Here is a 24,141-nt window from a genome sequence, read left to right as displayed (position 1 = left end):
CACGAGTAAGCCATTTGGATGAACACTGCACGGACACAGCAGAACAGATCTCTGCACTCAGTGTTTTCTCTTGCATGACTTCTGTGGAAACTTCCTCTACATGCTGATGAGGATATCTTTGGCCTCCTTTAAATATACGGCATCATTTCAGTACGTGTGCCAGCAACAACAATGGCAAGGACAGAAGCCAAGCATCTACGTTTGCTCAATAACACTCCTTTTGCAGAGACTCGTCATGATCTTTTTAAGGAAAGAAGTAGGTGTGTATGTTGATTAAATATCAAACAAAAAAACCTTTCACGAAGTCCTGTATGCTGAAATTCTTTGCACATCTGGGCTTTTGAATTTTGGCCGTGTTTACATTGCTACAGTGACCCTGTCGGTGTTCAGCACAGTGATTTCAGCTCCCAGGAGGGATCCTTCAAATAGGCAGCAAATGGCTGAGACTGAAGGAATTCCAAGACACTATGCATATGTCTGGTTACACCACAATGGAGAGGGGTCCTCTCTGCCAGTGCTGATTATGGTAAAATTAGCATGTAATAAACACCTTAGTTTTAAGTGTGTGTATGTATGTGTATGTGATATGTTTTCCTCTGGTTAGCAGTCTGCACATGTTAGGACTAAATGTACTGGAAAGGAACCTCCAGATTAGCACCTGAATCTGTAATGGACTGAGAAAGAGGTCTGAAGTGGCATTTCTCAGAAGCATTAAGTTACTTAAGAAGCACAGCCCTCATCTGGAAAAAGAGAGAAAAAAAAACAGCTCAAAGTTCAAGCCTGAAGTGTGCCTTCCAAACTGGCATACATGTATTATTTGTCTTACTCCATTTCCCCACAAAAGTAGGTGTGCATGGGGAGCACATACTCTGAATTAAAGCAACCTGATAATAAGATTTCCTACAAAAAATGAAGTTATTGCACCCTTTACCAAGTTACAAGCCCCCAAGAGCAGCGAGTACTTCCATAGACTTCTCTAACCAAAACTGACAGCTGCACTCCTCTGCAGTGATTTGGCTGTAACCTGCACTGTGACTACGTGGTGCGTGCTCAGGCTTGAGTCTTGAATCCTGCAGGTTTCCTTTATTTTCCAACATGACTAGTAATGATGGTAAAGCTGGGGAGAGGAAAAAAAAACAAACAAACATGTTTTTACTGCTTAAAACATGAAGAAATAAGCACTGAAAGGAGCACTGAATTCCAAGCTAGGATGAGGGCCAGAAGCATCCTTCACTCTTACTGCTGTGGGCAAAAAAACAGGCATTAACTAAAAGGTGGCATTTATTTCCTAGGGTAGGTCAGGTGGCAGGTCCCCACAGGCTGGCTGCACAGCTACCGTTACAGCACATGGGCTGCACACAATGAAAATTATGTGGTGGAGAATTTGAATAGGGACATTTGGTTATGATCAAGGCTGCTGATGGACCTGTTGAGATACACCTGGTAAATGAAATGTTCATGTGCAACTTCATTCTTAACATCACCTAAGAGTCTTGACCTTGGCCTATGTCTTGCAGGCCTTTGCTTGCTCGTCGTACCTGCTTTCATTTTCTATCAGGCCCACAAACTGTATCCATCTTCATTTTATAGTTGGACAAGAATGTTTCTCATATGTGATCTTATCTTCTCACTTACCTACTCCCCTAGATTCTTCCAAGCTTCTTGCCTAAACCAGTTAAAAGGGTAGGACTCCAAGTTCTTCACAGGAAGGCCTTTTCAAGGACACTTTTTTTTCCCCATGTATACTGTCATCAAGGCATAGACTCGCATTTAGGGATGTCTTCTGCAGAATCAGCTCCCACTTTCTGAGGGACCATTCTACTAGCAAACTGCTGACGTTTCAACCTGCTTTAGAAATGTCATCAGTGCAGCTCTAGAAAGCCTGGCAGCTTCGGTCAGTGGGGTACTTACCTCAGCAGCAGCTGCAGATCAAGCATAGATCACAGGCTCACACAACTAATCCTTCTAAGTAAGATATTACAGAGTACAAGGAGAAGAACTCAGGTGAAAATTTCAAGCTCCAGCTGCAAACCCTTTGCCTTAAGCATTTCAAGAAGAGGAACTCTTGAGAGTGTAGTGCTGGCAGGGGAGAGTTCATGGCCATCAGAAAGCTTGAGAAAAAGACACTGGGTAGAAAACCAGCCTTTTTTCACACTTCCTCCATCCTCAAAAAAAAAAATTTAAAAAAATAAAATATGGTAACTTTTTATAAAAGGAAAGATTAAATAGGCTGTTTGCAGCAGAATACTGAACTTTGACTTCCACGTGGGCAACCATTTTAAGTTGGTATAAGACAAGCTCTTTACCTTGGAAGAAGCCTGAATAGATGAAATTAAAAATTCTTTTTCTCACCTTACTTCAGGTTGACATCTTTTTCTGAACAGGGGCAAGACAATTTTCATTCCCCCACCTGGGCAAATCTACAAATAATTTCTTGTGCACTTCCTCTGACCTAACAACAGGCAAAACATACCAGCCATCACAGTTCCTGACTGAGCTATGTGCGGGTCTTAGTGAAATCCTGTCTGCTAGAAATAGAGAGCAATTCCAGGAGTGTCCAGGAGAAAGTGTCACAATGACAACAGCACTGCAGTCATTAAGTAGCTAAAGTGAGATACAATCCCAGATTACGATGGATATTCTACCACATCCGTTCATCCCTTTCTCAGTTCTGAGGATCTTTTAAAACAAACAAAACACCAATCCCACTACCAGCACGCAGTGGAAAGAAGGAAGGTTTATGCCAAGCCTTTTCAGCCTTTTCTACAAATGCCAAAGAATACAAGCAGCAAGAGTAGGTGAAAAATGCAAGTGCTTGCATAGACCCTGTAAGAGATAATTTGGCTGCTTGAGAGAAACTTACTGGGACTTTCTGTGCTTGTGCAAAACCTCCTGCTGCAAATAAAGGAGCTTCAGCCTTGTCATCACTTTACCTAGTAGCCCTGAGTGCTATGCAAGGAGTCAAGGGGACATTTGGCTCCTTCAGAGTGAAATGCAAAGCCAGGTTTCTACTGCAGGTCTATCTTCTGCTCTAGATTTCCTCGCAGTCTTTTTGCCTTCCTCTGCCCATTCAGTCTTTTGGGCTTTAAATTAATAATCTGAGCTCTACAAAGCAGTATTTTACTAGACCCAACCTATATTCTCAAAGGTGCCTTTCTCTGACGCAGGTGAAGTCTGAGGGAGGGAAGGTGGGGGCAACAGATGACAGCAACATGCTTCCTGACCAGAGCTAGCCTGAAGCATGGATTTTCTACAGCTGTGAAATGTAAGCCCTTTTTCTTCCAATACAAAAGAAGATAAAAAGCAAGTTTAAGGGCAGCTGCTGCCTAAAATTTTACATTTTCCAAAAAGGGAGTGGACCAGCTGCTGTCACCTCTGCGGACTGTTGCTCAGGGATTCCTCTGTGGAAGCTGAAGTGAAAGCAGCCCCCAGCATCTTCCTCATGGGGAGCCCGGAGGCCTTTGGCTGAGGCTGGGGCCATAGGAAGCTCCTTGCAGCCTAGGACACCAGTTACAGAAGCTTTAGGCTTTTGTCTGGGAAGCAGCTGCATGTGAAGTATCCTGTACCCAGGGGAAAAAACAAACAAACAAACACCAAAACACCACCAAAAAACCCCAAATAACAGGCAGATGGGGAGTAAGCATGGGAAGAAACCTGTTAAGAGAGCTCTCCCTCTCTATGTGACACAAAGAATGGAAGGGGATCCCAGTGGAGAGACCAAGCAGGGCAGGAAGGTGGGAAGGTGAGAAGGCGATCTGAATGCAGATTTCATGGAGACATAAGAGACAGGAGAAACAAGGGTTTGCTTCATGATCATCGCAGCCAAAAAAAATCTAACCAAGGTTCGCTTCATTCAGCATTAGCCTGCTAACTGATGGGCCTCTGTACAGCACAAAAAATTGCTCCAAGTACTCCTCAGGAGACTCTTAACAGAGCTGGTCCACCCAGGGACACTGGAGAAATAGATGTAACTTTGGAGCAATTTTTTGAGTTACCAGCACCGACCTGAACTGGATTTGCAAAATAAGCACTGCAGCCAACAGGCTAAACTAATTGGAAAATCCGTGGGCTGAAATCTAAAGCACTGTTTACAGCTGCTGACAGTATAGTCCCAGGACCCAGAAAAGCCATCAGCAAAAGGCTACCACTGGTGCAGTATGAAATTTAGCCAAAAAGTCTGCTTTTTCCATGAGTTCAGCCAATGCCGGAAAGCTTCAAGAGTCCTTATCACCTTCATCTCTGCTTCATGTGTGAAAACGAGTTATGACCTTCCACCTGCCCACAGCACAGGCAGACTCCCTCTTTCTTTAGTTTTACAATAGTGTTTTCCTACTTTTTGTACTTGTTTTTCTCTCCTCTGTTGTGGGAAAGACCCACGTGGACAAGAGGGGAAATTACTGGACAATAAAGGGGAAACAATGACACTGACAGCCCTCAGTGCTGTAAAAAGCACAAGGTAAACACAAGAGAAAAATATTTTTCCCTTCCAGCCTTGTTTGTTAAGCCATTAGAGGTGCAACTTATTTTCAGCCAAGGAGGGGAAAAGGCAATGTTTACAGCTGGTAATAGCACTTGCTTTTTCAGTCTGCATCCCTTTGGAAAGGCATAACCTGAAGCAAACAAGCACTTGAGTATTTTGAAAGCCAACACAGGGGAAAAAGAAGTTCACATCCACCCCTGTGTACTGCTCTCCAATTACAACGCTGGTAACCTAAGGGTGTGCCAGGAGGCCGATAAAGCAAGCTTGCAGTTTAGCATGAGCCAACTTGTTTTGTGACTGCTTAATCATGCCCAACAGCTTAAAAACACATACATGCTCCTGTAGCATCCCTGTTGCCTGAGGAAACCCAGAAAAATTCGGAGAGGAAGCAGCATCACAAGGATGACATTCTTCAGCGCAACACTGAGACTCTCTACTGCCATCCTAATTATGACAGAATTAAGAATAAATCATGTGTGATGAACAGACAGTTAAGGGCTTTTTGTGTGTTGGCTTTCATTAATCTAACAGGGAGCTGAATTAACTCCTAGTGTTCTCCACTTAACTCTTCCACTTAGCACAGTTCAATTTTCATTTCCCAGGTGCATAACCCATTAAGGGGAATACTTCTAAACCACAGGACTTTTCAAGCTCCAGCCACTTCTCACAATTGTCTACTAACACGAATCTTGCTTCTCGTTTCTTCCTAGTTCTATCTTAGTTATTTGACTGCTAAGTGTTGAGTTTGTAACTAGGCCACAGGTTGGTCAAGGCACTTGCTACTTTAATTAATTCAGATGCAAATAGCACTTTAATGGAGACACATATAGTCCAAGTCCTCATCACATTACAGCAGGTTACCCACATGCTCTGACTGAGAAGTCTAATCCATAGCTAGAGGAGCCCCTCTGGAGGACATCAGCTGTAATGGAACATCACACATCACCTTGAGACACACGCTTGAGGGGTCTGACTAGAGAAGTGGAGGAATCTCATTAAGCAAACTAGGGATTATCAGCCAACACCAATCCTAAGGCTGATAAACCAGTCAGGGAAAAGCTACATCGGAAAGGCTTCCTGGGCCAAGTGATGCCCTTTCCCTTGTTGTGCTATGGTTTTGCACACAGTAAGGAATACATTCCTATCCATTTCTTAGACCTGCAAGAAAAATTCAGCTGTGATCATGATACAGATCATGGTATTCTAAGTCAGGTACTATTGTGTTTGATGTGGGAAAGAAGTGTGTGTCCCACTCCCCATAGTTATTTTACTGCACAATGGCCACACTCAAGAGAGGGTTGCCTAATAAATGGAATGGGAGGGCAATGAAAGTGAAGCCTCTAGGAAATAGAAGTTGCTAAAGAAAAGAAAGGCAGATGGGAAAACATAACAAGATGCCTAAAGCTTGTGGAAGAAGAGTAGGAAAAGCAAGAGTGGTTACAAGGAAGAACACTTTGTTCTCCTGTACAAATGCTTGCTTGCTTAATTGCATTCTGAATCTGCTGGAATTCTGCTTCCCATCATGATACACAATGAAACTGAGCACATATATCCAATCCATCACAAGCCTAAAAATCTCCACAACACATCTCTCCCAGTTTCCAGTTAAGAGATTCTTTCCAGTGCAACAGGAATAATGTTTGGAAAACTGTAAATATCAGAGCATCATACAGACAAAAACAAAGCAGTGGCTGTTGCTTTCATTAATCAAAGCTGCTCTCTTCACATATACAAAGCTTGTTTTCTCTGGAGAACAAAGAAGTCACAGTGCACTCAGAGGAAACAATAAAGAAAAACAACAACAGCTGGCAGGAGCAAAGTTTTCTTTCCTGTTAGAAGAGTAAAGCCTCCTGTTTTGCCACCTTCTGATATATCTATTTTTGTTTTAAGAAAAAAAACACTTTCCTCCTCAACCAGCAATGAAGTGGGACTCATCTTACCCAAAGTCAGAGGAGAGGGAGGAGGGGAAGCAACATATTTTTAGGAGAAAAAGCTAGCTGGAATAAGGGGGGGAAGGAGAAGCCTTGTGCTCCTACCCTACTCCAGCATCATTTCACCATGTCACAGTGTGCAGAAGTGAGACTATCTATCCACTGCAGCAACACTTGTAGCCTTGCAGAGAGATGAGCAGCACTAGTGCAGAACAAAGTCTCTGATGGTGCTGCTGCAACTCAACCTGAGGCTTTCCAAAAAGCTTCCTGGGTTCCCTCTTGCTGGAAACAAGCTTGCAGCCCTCTAATGCACTGACAGAAAACACCAGACTCTTTACAGTGAGGAGCAGTGTGGAAAAAAGGCAAAAGCTGTCAAATTGAAGATATTACAGTCAAGCAAAAAGGCTTTTTAACTGTTAGTCACCCTACCTTTAGCAGTCTAGGACTGACTAAGCTGTAGGAATCTTAATTCTTAAAAGCCCCACTAATTACTTTAGCGTGAATGCAGCTATTCACCAGCTAATGCTCATGACAAGGTATAACTCTCCCACAAGGGAAATATCTTCTCTGGAGCATCCCACGTAAGAAACCATCAATACCTTTGAGAAGCAGCAACATTCATTTTTAGATGCTCATCATCTGAACTGTATTATGCTGAGATAGATCTATATTGGTGACCCTCAGAGACCTGTATTCAATATGGAAAACTTCTCCCTCGTGAGGCTTGTTAAATTGGTTTGAAACATGAAAAAAGTTAGAAGAGATGTCAAGTCAAATTTCCAAGTGCCTTTCATGAAGTCCTTCACTTCCAACCTGCGAGTCACCAGCAGCACCTAGTGGCCGCAATAAATTAAACATATCTTCAGGCTTATCATGGAAGGGAACACAGGGAAGTCAATTCTAAACAATGTTCATCAGCTTATTTATGTGATTAGCTTGAATTACAGCAACGCCAGCGTTACATAGATTCTCCCAAACACTCGTTTTATTTCTGTATTCCAAGAAACTCCTCCTGTCTGCATCGGCTCCAAGGGCACTTCAAGTAGCCAGATTATCTTGCCACCAGCATGGCCTCTGCTACAGAGAACTGAGCACAGCAGCAAGGAACACACCTTCCACAAAGCAGGACAGGGTCAGGAGAATTCCCAGAAGCAGCAGCCCATGTTCACATGGCATACAGGAGCATAACCTGGGAGACAGGTGCTCACACAACTAAAAATAACTTCATACAGTGATGCCCAGGAGAGACAGTGCTGCTACACCAGTTCATAGGGAGAAACAGAACAAAGCTCAGAGCAACTGAAGATACGTTAGATGTTAGGAGGAAATTCTTTAGTGTGAGGGTGGCAAGAGACTGGTACAAGTTGCCCAGGGAAATTGTGGAAGCCCCATCCCTGGAAGTGTTCAAGGTCAGGCTGGATGGGGTCCTGAGCAACCTGGTCTACTGGGAGGTATCCCTGCCCATGCAGGGGGGTAGGAACTAGACAATCTTTAAGGTCCCCTCCAACCCAAACCATCCTAATGATGCCATGAAATCTATGACCACTTCCTCCCATCTGCTCCTGTTCTAACAGCTTCTCAGCAAGAAGAATGCACAGTATGGCTGTGACAACTACAATATCTAAAATAGACAAAAATGTAAAATAGATAAGGCAGACAAAAATCTCCACAAATTTCCAGCTACTTCATCAACTGCTTTTTACTAACAAGAAAAAAACCCCAAACAAAACAACCCTAAAGCAAAAGGAACATACAGGTAACTTTTATTGCTCACCTTTTATACAACAGCACACCTTCAGCCATTTTCTTTCACAGCTTGACAATGTTTATGTACACACAAAAAACCCAGCAAGAAGCATTATGTAACTTTCAGTAAAGAAAAAAAAAATAAATCAGAACATCAAACTCAGCCAGGCTTTGTTTTCTGCAGCAATAATAAAAGGGCTTCCTCCAGGCAGGAACTAATTTTCCCAGGCTGTAGTGCATTTCTTTAAAAAGACAACCCCCAAAACAAATTGCCCTAGATTTGCTGAGCCAGTGGTATTAACTTGCAAATAAAATATATTTCAGTTTGTCATTTCTTCTAGCGGGTTTCAAGCAAAAAATAGGTTTGGAGGAGGAGCAACTTGTTTCGGATGGATGCAAGTCAGTTTGAATTGCTACACCTAACTACAGGCCTACATACACTATCGGGTCACAATTTAGCTTAGTTTTAAATGATCTTTGCAGATTTTGGTGGCAGTCAAGTCTTCAGATTTGAGCAGGTGGGAAAACTTTGTTTAGCAAGAGATAAGGCTACCAACACGGCATCCACATTAGAGCTCATATAACAGACAAAAAACCTGTTTGTCAGAGGGAGTTCACTGTGCGTGTGAACACCTGTGTGCAATATCTTTGTGACTAAAATGGGAGGCCAGCAAGCCAAAAAAGAACACTCAGAATTGGTTTTAGAACATGTAATTGGACAACGATTAGGGGGAAAAATGCAGAAGTTCTATTGTGTACTGTAAGAGACAAATTTGACCAGACAGGTCTTGATAGTTCTCTAAGGCAAACACAGCAGGTATCTTCAGAACTACAGTGTTTTCAGCAGAGGAAACCAGTCCAACATCTAAATAGCATGGTTATTAGTTGATGTTTAGAATGCAGTGGGTAGTGATGAGGCATTTAATTCAGACAGGTGGGGGGTGGAGGTGACAGGGAGAAGTCTACGGGAAGCTGTACTTTGCTCAAGGCAAAAGATCCCACCCAAAGAGATTCTACCTGCCATGTACAAACTGGTACTAAATCAAGCAGAGATTAAGCCAGGCCTCTGAAACCAGATTTCTATTACATGAGCTCTGCTGAAGCAAGTTTTTAGCAGCCTCAGCTCGTGAAGTGTCTTCCTTGTCCAAAGCCAGACTGATTATACTGATAACCTCCATGCTGGAAGTGCTGCTCAAACTGCCCCCCTTGATTAAAGTTCTGCCCCCCTCTGCCCCCCCAGCCTCCTCCTTGTCCTCCACGCCCACGACCACCACGGCCACCTCTCCCTCCTCCACGCCCACCCCCTCGGTCACTGTGGGACCCACCATCTTGGTATCTGTTGTCTTGCTGGTAGCCACCACCACCACCCCCTTGGTAGCCACTTCCTGAATAGGACGGAGACCTCGTGAAGTGTCTTCCTTGTCCAAAGCCAGACTGATTATACTGATAACCTCCATGCTGGAAGTGCTGCTCAAACTGCCCCCCTTGATTAAAGTTCTGCCCCCCTCTGCCCCCCCAGCCTCCTCCTTGTCCTCCACGCCCACGACCACCACGGCCACCTCTCCCTCCTCCACGCCCACCCCCTCGGTCACTGTGGGACCCACCATCTTGGTATCTGTTGTCTTGCTGGTAGCCACCACCACCACCCCCTTGGTAGCCACTTCCTGAATAGGACGACGACTGGTAGCCACCATAGCCTCCTCCTTGGTAGCCACCACCGCCACCACCGTGGTAGCCACCCGTCTGAAAACCTGCATCTCTGTAGTTGCTCTCCCTGTAGCCACCATCCTGGTAGCCACCACCTCCACCATCTGTCCAACCTCCTTGAAGCTTGTTTCCTCTGCCGCCTCCTCTGCCACCGTGATCGTAACTACCACGTCCTCCTCGTCCCCCTCGATCATGGCTTCCTTGTTCATGACCTCCTCGTTCGTGACCTCCTCGCCCTCCATATGATGAGTCATAGCCTCCTCTTCCTCCTCGGTCGTGACCCCCATGGTCATAACCTCCTCGCCCACCATAGGAGGATTCGTAGCCTCCCCTTCCTCCTCTGCCGCCGCCCTGTTGCGGACCAGCCTCTGGTCTTTTCTGCCACGGTGGCATCTCAGGAGGCGGCGGTTCAATTTCGTTGGGCCTTCCTCCTCTGTCAGGCACTCTGCCCATTAGCACCTGCAAAGGGAAAGGGAGAACTGACATGGGAAGCTCTAACACCTCGCGGAAGTCACATTTCCTGATACATACCACAAACAGCAGCTGCTCAAGGGTTCTCACATTCAGAGGATTTCATCAAGGCAAACTTTTGCCTCTTTGAACACGACAGACCTTTGTCTCCAATTAAGAAAAATTAAGACAGGGATTATCTACTACTCTGAGCACTGCTAACAAGTCAGGAGACTTGTTTTTTGTTCGAACAGTAGGCACACCAGTAGAGGCAGCATCAACACAGTCTTTCACTAAACTGTTCATGAGTGCAGACTGCTTATCACAAACACCCACAAGTTCAGCGTAACACAAACTCTCCCCTAACTAGTGCTCTGAGTTGCTGAAGCCATTGACTTGGTGAACCAAGTGCAAAGATTTTTATTTTTCAGGAAGGACAAACAAAAACCTAACACAACAACAAAGAGAGGTCAGACAGCACTGATCAGAGCTGAGCAAGGCTTTAGAGGCCTTTACCTGTCTAAGGATGCTGTGATGCTACAAAATTAGTGAGACATAAAATGGGACATGTGCATTGCTTCAAGTTGTAAAATTATATAATATAGAAGTTTCTGTGGAAGCAGGTTACTTTGTTATGTTACTGGCTTGGAAAACTTTTCATATTTATAATGGAATTGACAGAGGATGAATCAGCAGCAGGGCAGCACTGCATTCCTAGTAAAACATACACACAGTCTGATGATGGTCACACCTGTCTTTCCACTTATTTTCTTACATTCCACTCCAACTACCCTAAAAAGAGGTGCAAAATTTCTTTAGGGTGGAAGGGGTGTGGTCAAATCAGCACAGCACCATTCTATCCTAAATTAATTAGAACTTCACCTGAAACATAGCTGGCACCCAGAAGGCAGAAAAGCATGCATGTACACCCACAAATTTTAAAGTACCAAGTACACTGATGTACCCAGCTACTGAACTTCAAGCTCAGCACATGCACTCTTGTGAGCCTATTACTTCTGTAAAATCCTAGTTTTTGAAACAAGATACATTGCTTAGTCTAAATCATATTCCTACTATGTCACGAGTAAAATCACACACTTGACTAAAATCTCTGTTGTTTGTGTACACATTGGAATCTATCCTGCGAGATCCTTCCTTTGTGATCTTAATATATTCTATTTTACATACACCAGAAACAGTTCCTATCTATGTTATTTTAGATATTGTGACAGAATTCAGCAGCAGCTGCATAATGACATCAGTTATTCTGGTAAGACAGAGAAGGCCTACTCCCACTGAAAGCAATCAAAAATATTTCAGCATTTTTTTACCACCCCTAAGAAGGGGCACTCTGAACCTACACATAATGCACTGATACATAATCCGGAGTACATCAAAGTTTCTCATACTTCATTTCCAAATTACACTTGCAATCCTACAATTACTACATTCAAAGTATTTAAATAATTCATAGCAGAACCAGCCGTTTGTCACCAAAGGTACCTTATTGATGGCACATGCAGTCTTCTCTCGGATGGACCCACTGCTTGTTCTCATAATCTTTGACAGGTCCTGCCGTGCTGCCAAGAGATTTGCCACGGAAACAGTGCACTTAGTAGATAGGAGGGCACGTTTTGGCTGGTAAACTTTAGCCAGTTTTTCTGTTTGACTCTGTTGGATTGAAGAAAACCAAAACCTAGTGAGCTAAGTAATAGGAAAGCAATAGGACACCTCATCAAAAGAATCAAACCAACACTGAAGAATCAAGACACAAATGCAAATAGAACAAAAGTTAATATAAGAACAGTGATAACCACTTTGTAACTAAGAATCACTGCAACAAACCTAGCATTTCTCAAATTAATTTCTTAAGTAATATAGGAAACACTACTCTGACTAAACTGACCAGACATCCTTCAACAATTTTAAGATTAACACACAACACAGACCCTATTACTTTTGGGCAGTCAAACACAGAACAGAATCGTAGAAAGGTCAGGGTTGGAAGGGACCTTAAAGATCATCTAGATTCAACCCCCCTGCATGGGCAGGGACAGCTCCCCACTAGATCAGGTTGCTTACTGCCCCATCCAACCTGGCCTGCATGTCATATGGTTACATGAATTACTGGTAATGTCTAAAAGATACTGAAAGTGAATAACGACTTTGTCCAGCCCCCAGACCTCCTTCTGCATCTGCACCCTGACCCACACTTGTATCACCAACACCGTCTCTGCAGAAAAAGGCAGTGTTAACTTTTTCACACTTGTAATTCCAGTCAAAGGCAAGTCATCAGGAGGTACTTGCAGAACTCAAGCTCTCAAGTGCTGTTTGAATTCAGTCTTTTAACTCAAATATGCAAATATTAACTAAAAAATGCAAAGCGCTGGATCAGTAATCTCCTCTTACTGCTGTTTTCCAGAAGCCTGTGTAACTGTGTGCTTTGGCTTTGGTGTAGTTACACACAGTCTATTTTCTCATTCTATATACTGCTTTAAAATCCAACAAATCAGTTTTAAGTATAATTTTTTTAGTCATCTTACTTTGTCAGAAGCTTCTTCAGAAGCTCAAACCAAAACAACTCCTGTGGTTATTTCTTACTCATGAAGGATGAAACAATGAAGAGATACTTATAATAAAGCATTACCATCAACCAGGACTTCACAGCAAATTGTTTGTACCTTAGCTCTATCTGACCAGCCAAAGGACTGCACAGTAACATCCAAACGTTTGACTAACAGTTTTCTTCGGACTTCGTATTCATTGACTATGGCTTGATTAATTGCTTCAATTTTTTCCTGAAACAGAAATTTGCAAACACAATCTATTGATTATAGATAAAATGTTTCTACTTAAGATAATAAACTATGTGGATGGAAGAGAGCAATACTAAGCAGGGCTTAAGCCTGCAATTATTTGCCTTGTCAAACAGGCTCACAGAAAGCTCTGCCTGCTGACACTATTTTCCCGAAGGCTTCAAAGGTTCAGTTATCCTCACATTCAGCTTCCTACCATTTCTAACAGCACAGCTGTTTTTCAGAAGGGACGTAAAACCTGCACACACTGCCAAGGCATTTCTCAACACCCACCAGGACAGAGAAGCAAAAGTGAGAAAACACTACATGCAATAAGCTGAGGGAAATGTGAGGACATAACGCAGGGACGAGGGTGCCCTTGCCTTCTTGCGAAGTTGTAAAGCTTAAGGACAAAGATAAAACAAAGACAGAGGACTAAAAGGAAGTAGAGTACTATAAGAAGATCTTGATTAAAGCATAATCTGCATGCAGACAAGACAACAAAGTGCCCTACAGGGAAAAGCCATTACTAGAAACACACCTGGTAGCATACAGTGGCCCAGTCAGAACAATAGTTGAGATGTGCACCATTAAGGAAAATTTATGTATTGATTAAAGCTTGGCTGGAAGGGGGCGGTGGGGCAGACTGTTGGGAACAGATGGGCTTCAAACTTCAGCAAGAGAGACCTGAAGTCTTGCAGCAGTAGCCACAGCTTTGTGTGGTGCAGCAGGAGTATCTAACCCAGGCACCATCCTTTTAGAACTGCAGGTGACAAAACCCAGATGGAGATGATTGTGGCTCTGCCGCCTGGCTGCACAACCTCTCCCAGCTTCCATCTACACACTCGCTGCTTCTTGGAGAAGGGGCTATGAAGGAAGCAGACTACTTCAACAGGACAGAAGGAGGGGAAGAAACTATGGGAAGACCCTCAGGTTAGCTGGAAAGAAGCTACAGAAAGGGATGTGACACCATCTCATTGAGCCTAGGTCACACAGCGCTGGCAAGGGGCAGGAGAGGAAGGCTTAAGCTACTGCACAAGCACACAGGCCAACAACACCACTGTACAAGTCCTTCATTGTGGAAAATTTTCGCTGTGTCTACACATACAGATTCTTGACTAAGATCTCTTGAGTTCCTGAACTTTAGTTGTAGCGATAAATACATAAAATACTGCAAGATATTGTCCTCTCATTTTAAGAAAGACGTAAGAAAAATAATTTTGCAGCATTACCCATAGACGCAAGATCAACACTTTATATACCTGAAAAAGGGAAATCATCTCTAAAACGTGCAACTACTTACCCAGTGAGCTGGTCCCAGTTGTTTCTTCAATAAAGGCTTTCCAACGTGATTAGGTGGAACCTTTGCTAGGGTTTCTTTCAGCTGTTAGGAGACAAAAATATAAGCATTGGATAAAAAAACTAGCTTTTCAAGATTCACATTATAGGCAAGGACTCTTGGACAGTCATAGGCATTGACAGAGCAATATCCGATATTGAGTTGTCTTCTCTGGGACAGAGAACCAAGCACACTTTTAGAAAGCAACTAGTTCTATATTTCTGGTAGTCTCAGCTATAAAGACTTAAAAATTAAGAGAAATGACTATAGAGTAGAACTACAGTTAACACAGAAAGATTCCATGAGGTACAGGTCCCCTTGAAGACAGAGGAATTATTCTACACATCATCTATTTAATTAAAAAATAACGAAACAGTCTTGTATCAAAAAGGTTGCATTAAGACTGTGAAATGTAACACAACCTAAAGAAGGGCCCTTTCTTTACAGTCAAAAGGAGAAAATCTTCAATATGAAAATTTAAATCTACCTTGCATTTTTAAAGTTTGGGCATAATTTACATTATCTTTCCCATCTCAAAATCTCTTAAGACTTCAAGGGAAAGAAACAGAGCAGCAGTGACAAAAAGCGGAGATCAAAGCAGTTTGGAGTTATGAAATTTCACTTTTCCACTGTTGCAAACTGTATTTTTCTACTTCCTTGGCTGCTCATTCCAGCAGCTGATGTAATGCATCCAGTGACCTGGTTTTCCAAAGGTGTTGAGCCCAGTATGTTTTAACTTCAAGTTTTTAAAACCAAGCACGTTCAGAATAGCAGAGGTAGCAGTTCATTCAAGTACCAGCACTTCCTTTATTTGATGTGGTTTGTACCATTAACAAAAAGAGTCAGTTATACAAAGATCCTACTCCAAACTGAACTACTTATGTGTAGGTAAAGGAAAAAGGTAACTTGATTTTCACATGCTAGATCAGAATATTGTTATTTCAAGACTCACTATTTTAAAAACAAAAAAACTTGAACTATCTTTTTACAGTCAGGAATAAAATTTTAACTCCATGTTATTTAAGTTTTCCCATTTTGTTCAACTTTGTGATGCGTTTTCATTTACAAAGTGAAATGGACTTTTCAGTTATTAGTCAGCTTTCCTTTCTGCTCCTCAAATACTACAAACATCTGAAGTGTTCAGGCTGTAAGCACCATAGCTATATATGATTTCTAAAAAAATCTGCAGGTTAGAAAAGCCTGCAGCATTTTATTAAGCTATCGGGACAGTTAATGTTTTTTTCAGTATAACCAACTATGAATATAAATAATTGAGATAACATTTATTTAACCTTGGAATGTAAAAAATTCAATTAGTAAAACACAACAAAATTTCTAGATTAAAAAGATTTTTATCTACTTTGTATTCTGTATTTTTAGAGTCTCTTTCAGCAGCAAAACTTGCTAGCGTTGTTCATTGTTATGAATATTTTCTACCTTTTATAGAAAATGGAAGGACAGTTTTCTTATGTATCTAACTATTTAATGTCCATGACAACACCAAAACCAAGAAAATCAGCTGCTTCCATCTACACCTTGAATTTCCACCAGAAAACTATCCTCCTCTTCTTAAACAGGTCAATCCAAATTGATTTCTTGCAAAGAAATGAAGCACTATTTTCAGTTGCTTGTACTTGTTTAAGTACAATGCAACTAAAAGGTTAGTAAAAAAAAAACTTCTCTGAATGCATTTGGGGAAGTTTTGTAGTCTTCTGTATTTTTTCAAGTTCCTAAAGGCTCTCTTCTGCTGTTCTGCTCTCCCCATGCTGCAAGTTAAGTTACTTCATGTAACTTAAAAACTTTGTCCCCCTACCTTTGGCATATGCAGTGTGTGGTCCATTCCACTTCATTTCTCTGCTTTATAAAAACTACTCAAAGATTAAGTAAATTTCTTATTTAAAAACAAAACAAAACAAAAACCAAACTACAACAGCCTGAAGAACATATATATGTGTAAAGGAACAAAAATAAGTGAAATCACAAGAATTGATGAAGCCTTAGGGAAAAGGTGTAAACTTAACTTTAGTTAAAATACCTTTAAACCTAAATATTTTTATAACAGTAGGTTTCTGAAAAAATTATTTAGGTGTGTTTACTGGAATAGATGTCTCTCCAACATTCTTTCTGAGGCCTACGCTCAGCATATTCCATGTCTTCTGCAACAGGTGACAACACTAAAACCTAGAGCAGAGTAAGAAATACCTCACCCCAGAAGACAATGACAGCAGTAGTCCCTGACCTCATGCCTTGGCGTGGAAAAAGCCTCGACATTCATTTTCAAAATCCTGACTCTTGGCATACCCAGTTGACCATGTTAACTCTCCTTCATAACTCAAACACTGGAGTTTCACAAGAGGCAAATCTCTCCCTGGCAGCAAAACGATTTTCCATCAAAACAGCAACATCATCAATATTCTAGTTTTGTTCCTTTGGATCTTACTTTTTTTTCAATTCCACTGAAGAACTGGAACATCGTTATGTTGGCTGGAGGCTTGGACATGCCTAAAGCAATACATATGCCTTTTAGTTCCTGAAAGACTTCACTGCCACCTCCTTCCTGTGCTTTTTTAGGAGGGGCGTTCACACACAGCATTCTGGCAGCTTCCAGTTCTGAGATGAGGTATGCTGGGGTAAGAAAAATTAGATTTCAGCATCAGATATAGCCGAGTTAAATTATTTTAGAACCACTGAGAACTCAAGTGCTTACAATAAACAAATGTGCAAATGGACTCTTTTAGAAAGAATGGGGGCTATAATTTTGGCATCCACAGAACGCTCGTGAGTCTAATAATCAGTTGCCCCAACAGTAGAAACACAACAAACAGGGGAAAGGTTTAGTACAACTAATTAAAGCCTGGAAAAAATCCCTATGATTCTGGCAGGTATTAAATCACAGAGTTCAAGAGAGCATAGCTCTTTTCCTTCAGGCTTTGCCCAGCAAAGACAGGAGACTAGGAACATGGAAGTAAGCAGGATGAGGGACTGGGACATGCACTTTAAGCTAGACAAGCAAGCACTCCTTGAAGCTCTAGGCCATAAAGCAAGGAAATGAGTAGAGAGAAGTGAAATCTTGGATGAATCTCCTCTACTTTGTGAGTGGAAAAACAAGCGCACTTTTTAAAGTACTTTTAAGACTTCAGGTTTATAATCATTCCAGAAAGGAAGGCACTAAATGATGAAACTGAAGCTAGAATGCCTGCAGTGCTCTTCAATATGAGAAGTGGAAAAGCCTACCATTGTTAAGTCCTTTAGCAAACAAACAAAAAAAATATTAAAATCACATCATTTCTGAACATGGTCTACACCCAAAATTTCAGCATTGGGTGTAGGCTACAGTGATATAAATTTAGCACACATGGCCTTTGCTTGTAATTGGCAGAGTTTCAAGTTTGAACTGAAAAAATTCAAAGGTTTAACAATAATTTTACCACTAATCATATCAAGTGACTATAACAGTACCATAAATTATTACTTATAAAGATTGAAAAAACATAATGCACTGATTAAAAAAAAGACTTGTAAGCAGGGGTGTAAATCCATGGCTATAGCAAGGCAGTTTACAACCTATAGAAATCAAGACATGAAAAGATTTAAAAAACAAAGCATTTTAATGAACTCTAGAATTTCTTCTACATCTCCAAAATGCCTTCTGCTGAAGACACAGTACACTTTATACATTATAAAATTATTGTAATTTTTTTTCAAACTACCTTCAACCTCCTCTGACAAAGTCAGACAAAGACTGAAATTTCAAAGTCTATCACTGTTAAGACACACACACTCTCCAGATAACAATTCTTTTTTGCAGACCTTTTCTGAACCAACCTGAAACTCTTGTACTTTCTATTTTTGCAGATGCCAGTACTTAATATTCTATTCTAGTGCTGCTGCAGACCAAGATAATCCTAATTAAAGTTTATTTGGTGCTTTCCTCTCCCAGCAATGCAATTGACAAACTGTGCTGCATTTTATCAAAATGGAAAATACCCTGGCATTCCATTAAAGAGGGTTATTCTGTTTTTCCTGAAAAACATGTTTTTATGGCTCACATATAACAGGACACCTAATAAGTTAGCTTAATGTAGGTAAAGAAAGCTGTTGCAACTATCCTGGTACACAAAAAAGGAGTCTGGCATCCACTTAAATTTGACAGTAAACATAGTACTCCTGCCAGATGGGATACCAGAGTTCAGCTTCTGAACATGGCCTTATATTACCAAAACGTACATCACAGACTGACTCTGTAACACAGGAGCCTGCTCTGCAATTAATTTCTTGCCTCTCAGCTAAGGGCAAAACTAAATTTCTGTTTGGAGAAGTTAAAGAATCAGCAGCAACTAAGAAAGCAAATGAAACACACACATCTGTTGAAATTAAGATCAGATTAAAATTACTACTATAATGTCTAACTGACACTTGTGAAAATTATATTTTTTTAAATGCAAATCAACATCACACACTTGTTCCAAATTTAAGTACTATTTTTTAATCCTCTAACGTTTCCTGAGCAAAAATAAAGACAGTTTAGGTATTGAAACCTTCTGGGTGGAAAAGGAAAGAGAAGGCATCACTGTTGCTACTGCTAGTTTCTTTTCAATGAGCATAAAGCAACACTGAAGTTATTTACTAAGGGAGATGATCAGAAGAACTAAGAGTTGGGCTAAAAGATTTTATCTTCTTCACAACAATTCCAGTTGTTGTCAGAGGGTATGAAAATGCAAGTCTTATTGCACCTTGCAAGTCAGCAAGGTGGGGACTCCAAAATGATAAAGTACCTGATGTTAGTCATCACTTTTACAACACTTCTAGACAAAGATGAGTGGCTAAATCCTGACAGAAGTCTTCAAATTATTTTTGAGAAGTAATAGGACAGGCTTTTTCCAGTGAATGTGAAAAAGGTTAATACTCAGAATATTTCTCATCATACACTGGCCACAGAGCGACTGGTAAGTTTATGAGATCCCAAACTACCACATTCTCACACTGTAAATTACAAGGGAAAATAATTCATAATTTTGGGTAACTTTTTATACACTGTGGTAAACAAAACAGTATCTCATTAAATGTAAGCAATAACATTGATTCTTGCACAAAACTTGATGTGCTTGCAAGCACCCTTTTAACTTACTAAGCAGCAAGAGACAGTTCTTTTGATTATGAAGGCGTTTTGTCACATCTCCCGATGTTAACGACGTATACGGACAGTTCATTTCAGCCAGCAACCCACTCATTTCAAGTTGAAATTCTTCTGCTTCATTTGGACCTTAGAAGGAAAAGAATTAACTGTTTACAGCTAACATATGCATCTCTAGCTATGATTAGAATTAGTTAGCTCTTTTCAAAATAATAAATAAACAATGCTAATGTAAGATTAAAATGCTGCTTCTAACGGAAGTCAAACATGTTCTTCAGCTTTCTCGAAGACAACAGCACAACCTGCTTGGGGCCTTGATATTCTTCTTTACTGTCAAACTACACTTCACTGGCAAGTTTTCCCAGCTTTAACAGTCAATGGCAATTTTTCCACTGAAAACTGACATGAAAAGCATTGCAAATTTTACAAGTGTATTTTAAGTATCAACTAACTGTTCCCACTGCAAATATATTAGATCATAGAATCACAGGGGTTGGAAGGGACCTCTGAAGATCACAGAATCCAACCCCTAATTAGATAATTTCGATAAAGTCATTAATAATAAGGTTGATGAGCTCTCATGGTTTTACTTCACCTTGTAAGCTCCTATTTCTCAATTAATCTTATTTTGTACCAATAATCATCAAGAACAATGAGGTCATGTAGGCCAAAGCTGACACTGGTATCAGTGTCAGAAACTAGTGAAACTAGTCTGAATTTATTAAGTTATGAAAAAAATAGTGATAAATGAGAGGTAACAGTTTGTCTTCTTTTGAAAAAGGACTGCAAGCCCAAATGTCTGTTATTTATAAACTCAAGTCACACCAAATGAAGGCAGAAGTTGATGGTACTACAGTTGAAATCCTTCTATCCCTATATTTAGAGAATTTAAGAGGTGTTAGAATGTATTTTTACACAAAACATACAGTAGGAACCTTACACTACCAGATGTGAGATGCTGTGTTGTGTGTTGTTGAAGAGAAAGGGAGTCAAATTCACTCGAAGAAGAAAGGATGGACACATCAAAAAAAAAAAAGGAAAAAAAAAAAAGAAAAAAAAAAAAGAGATAAAAAGGAAAAGAACAGATTTTGAGGTGAAAGGCAGCAATCTTCGGCCACTGAGTAGATTGAAAGCTAAGCTCATAAAGGCCTTATGAGTTAATACACTAGATATTCTGAACTACAGGTAGTCATACCAATTTAACAATTTAATCTATGGAATGTTATGACTAGTTGACAGAAAATAATAGTTTTGGGAAACTAAGGATTGCTTCCTTCACCAAAATAATAAACAAACATTTTCAAACTCCTCACAAGGTTTCATAGAGAGGGAAAAATACACAGTAAGCACAGAGTTCAGATAACCAACAATAAAAAGGAAATATGGTTATCGTAATAATGAGAATTCTTCCTTGAACAGTAGGTCTTTCTTTACATCAAAACTGCAAACAAGTGTTGAAATAAAAGTGTTCTCATAAATGGGTTTTTGTAGTTAGATCATGTTTCCTTAAATCCATCCAGTAACTTTTTTTTTTCCAACTCTGTGGTTGAACAATTAAAAGGAAAAGCTTATTTCAGAAGAAAGACTGTCAGATCCTCACTTATTACCTCTACTGACTGTTCATTAGGCAAGTTTGAGGTGGAAAATATCTGTAACCTGACAGCGTGCAGACAGTTCTCCCGAGTACAACAGATTTATCAGTTGCAAGCCCAAATCTTTATGGCATGCAAGAACACGTTAAGTGCACGTTTGTGCTAGAGTTATGGCTACTTACTGTTAGTTGCCTGCACATTTTCTTCTAGTTTACAGAACAGCCGTAACTCAGATACCAACCAAGCACAGAGTTTGGTGAATTCTGGGGAACTGGCTCCATGAGAGACTGCCTGAGCCAACGCTCCTTCATCTAACAATGGACCTTTGTAACTGACAAGTAAAACAAAAGCACAATTTATTAGTTTGCAATGACTGATGTCCTGCGATAAAGTTATTTTATGCTGCACACATATTGAGAGCTACATCTTCATCACATCTGCAGTGCTGAACATCTAAACTGGAAAGATTCTTGCACTGCGCTGTAAGAAAAAGCACATTGAAAACATCCAAGTAAACCCAGTATTTCCATGCATAGTAGCTTGCTGCCAAAGAGACTGTCACAAAATATCACCATCAACAGTTTGACCCTGGAGAATGTTATCACATACAGCTGCGAGTTCTCTGCCTTTATCTCTTGAAGATGTTACTTACAATACACCTACCTAGGGCAACTGCAGTTCTAAAGTATCATTCTTGAACACTGCTTTACAGGATGCTGGATAATTACTGCTGAACTAGTGCATTTTTTCTATCCTTTCCCCTCAATGCATTAAAGGGTTGCCATGCAAAACAAAGCCTTCAGTACAAATGCTACAAAAGTGAATAATACTCTCTTTTTAAAAACAATACTTTCTTAAATGGGCATAAATGAAATAAATAGACTTAGCTTTTTACATAAACAAAATAAGCCAAAATCAGGCCTAGTGTAAGAAAGAACGAGTCTACAGATTGGGTGTTAGAAGACGTCATCTTCAGGACATCTTTGTACTGATACTCTGTCGGGGGGGAGGAGGAAGAGTAGGGAGAAGACTGCCTTACTAACCAGGTAGAAGCACAAAGTCAGAACTTACCACATTATTTAAGAAAAAGCACATCATATTATTTTGATATACAGCACCCAAAGCAGACATCCAAAAGTGAGCATAAACAACTGAAAACCCTCTTTTTCAACTTTCAGGTAAAGTCACCCACTATGTCACAGCAACCCAGTGAATCCAGTCAACTCCTGGCAAATCTCAGAAGAGCAAATTAAAATGTGGTTCTCCACACTTTGGTCTTGTGCTTAACATCCCACATAAATAGTTTGGTCTTCACTGTAACAGCTTGTTACTTCATCCAACCAAAATTAAGAAGCCACAGTCCAAAGCAACTTTTACCCCACAGGGCAGCTCAATTAGAGACACAGAGTTAATTCACTAGCAGCTGATGAGAAGCTGTAATCTGGTGTAGAACATCCCTACTGCATTACCACAGTGGGCCAGACAACTCCAACAGGCTTAAGTACAGCAAGTATAAATCTCATCCCACAGACATGTCAGACCTACACGTCTATAAGGACACATGGGACTCAAAATAGAAACATCCAGTTATAGATCAAAGTAAAAGTGAAGTGATGACAATCCATTTGCTTTGGCAGGGTCTGGATTTAAGGCTTCTTTGCTGGAATTTTTCTTTAACAAATACGACATCTTGACTTTGTTATCTCCAATGACTTCAGCTATACATCTACTTCACCAGTAATCCAGCTGCAGATCCCTGACTGGAACGAACCTTTCCCTTCCATGTTCTAGAGCTACACTCCTCTCTTGGTAGAACTGTGCTGTCTGGTTTGTTTGCTTTCTCAATAGCTAAACAAACTGACTTACAAGGGAGAAGGCCACTTTTGAACACCTTGATCACAAATCCAAAAGAAACAAATGAGTCTTTGATGTGCCATGCTATTAAAAAAATAAATAAATCTAATAACAGATTAGAAATGTCTTCAGTATCTGCTTAGAAAAAAGTAAGTCAAACTGGGATGTATCACGGAGCTACTGCCACAGCTTAAAACCTTAAACCTTGTGTCTTTCCAAAGAAGCAGAAGTCCTTTAGTCACATGCAGAAGTTTTCCCAGTTGTAACCAGTACTGTTGAATACCAATACTGTCTTTCACCCTCCACATTTTCTTTTGAATCACTGTTGCCAATCTTGATCAATATGAATTTTTAAGCTGCTTCCATTGCTTTATTTAAGACCATAAAAAATCAACAGCCAGACTTTCCTGTCTAATTACACAGACAAGGAGCACAAATCACAACTCCTTCAAGCCAGTAATATCCTTTTAAACATCTGGCAGAAAAAAAAAAAAAGGAGCAGATCACAGTATGTGCATCATGGCCGAGCCCTTTTCAAGTTTCAGCTGGATAAATCCTTGCCAAAATAGAAGCTTATTTGTCACGCTTTTGAACTCTCATCACCAGCTCCGCCCTGAAACACAATCTTTGCTGGAGAATAATGACTCCAGCCACAGAGTGATTTACGGGAATGTGGCCAGTGTGAGTAAATACAGCTGTTTGCATAGAGCCAGCAGCAGTAAAAGTGCTTCTTGTGTGAACCCTCAACAGTTCAGACATGCAACCTTACATCAGGGCATGTTCTCCTTGCTCTCCCTTTGATATCTCACTTTTACTGATTTTCACAGAACAGCTGGTTTAAAAACCAAAAGCTTCCTGCGCTATACTACATTTTTTTTTAAGCACAGGGGAAGAAAAAACGCTGTGCCATTTACAACTTTTTCGGTATTACTTTTCACCCGACTTGAAGCGGGAGAGGTTTCCTCTCCCCTGGCTCCTCTCAGAAGGCTTATTGCCCTCCTCCCCCCAAAGCTGGGGCCGCGCTGTAGAGGGGAGGGGTCACCAACGAGGCGGCACCACGAGAACCAGGGAGATCAGCAGAACGTTGGCAGAGGAGGGAGGGCTGGAGCTCAG

General features: G+C 40.8%; 1 protein-coding gene across 1 annotated transcript in view; it reads right to left on the bottom strand.

Annotated features, from left to right (window-relative positions):
- Window positions 1-9,276: 9,276 nt before the first annotated feature.
- FAM98A (family with sequence similarity 98, member A) overlaps window positions 9,277-24,141 on the bottom strand; it is a 21,385-nt gene continuing 6,520 nt past the window's right edge. The window contains exons 2-8 of the mRNA XM_010007256.1: window positions 21,357-21,555; window positions 19,577-19,711; window positions 16,889-17,073; window positions 14,413-14,493; window positions 12,996-13,112; window positions 11,818-11,985; window positions 9,277-10,323 (exon numbers count right to left, since the gene is read on the bottom strand). Coding sequence (XP_010005558.1) covers window positions 9,277-10,323; window positions 11,818-11,985; window positions 12,996-13,112; window positions 14,413-14,493; window positions 16,889-17,073; window positions 19,577-19,711; window positions 21,357-21,555 — 1,932 coding nt within the window. The remainder of the gene's footprint in view (window positions 10,324-11,817; window positions 11,986-12,995; window positions 13,113-14,412; window positions 14,494-16,888; window positions 17,074-19,576; window positions 19,712-21,356; window positions 21,556-24,141) is intronic.

Source organism: Chaetura pelagica, unplaced genomic scaffold (genome assembly GCF_000747805.2).
Source record: "Chaetura pelagica isolate M959 unplaced genomic scaffold, ChaPel_1.0 scaffold511, whole genome shotgun sequence".
NCBI lineage: Eukaryota > Metazoa > Chordata > Aves > Apodiformes > Apodidae > Chaetura > Chaetura pelagica.
Note: the sequence above shows the minus strand (reverse complement) of the source record. Positions and strands in the feature narration are given on the sequence as shown.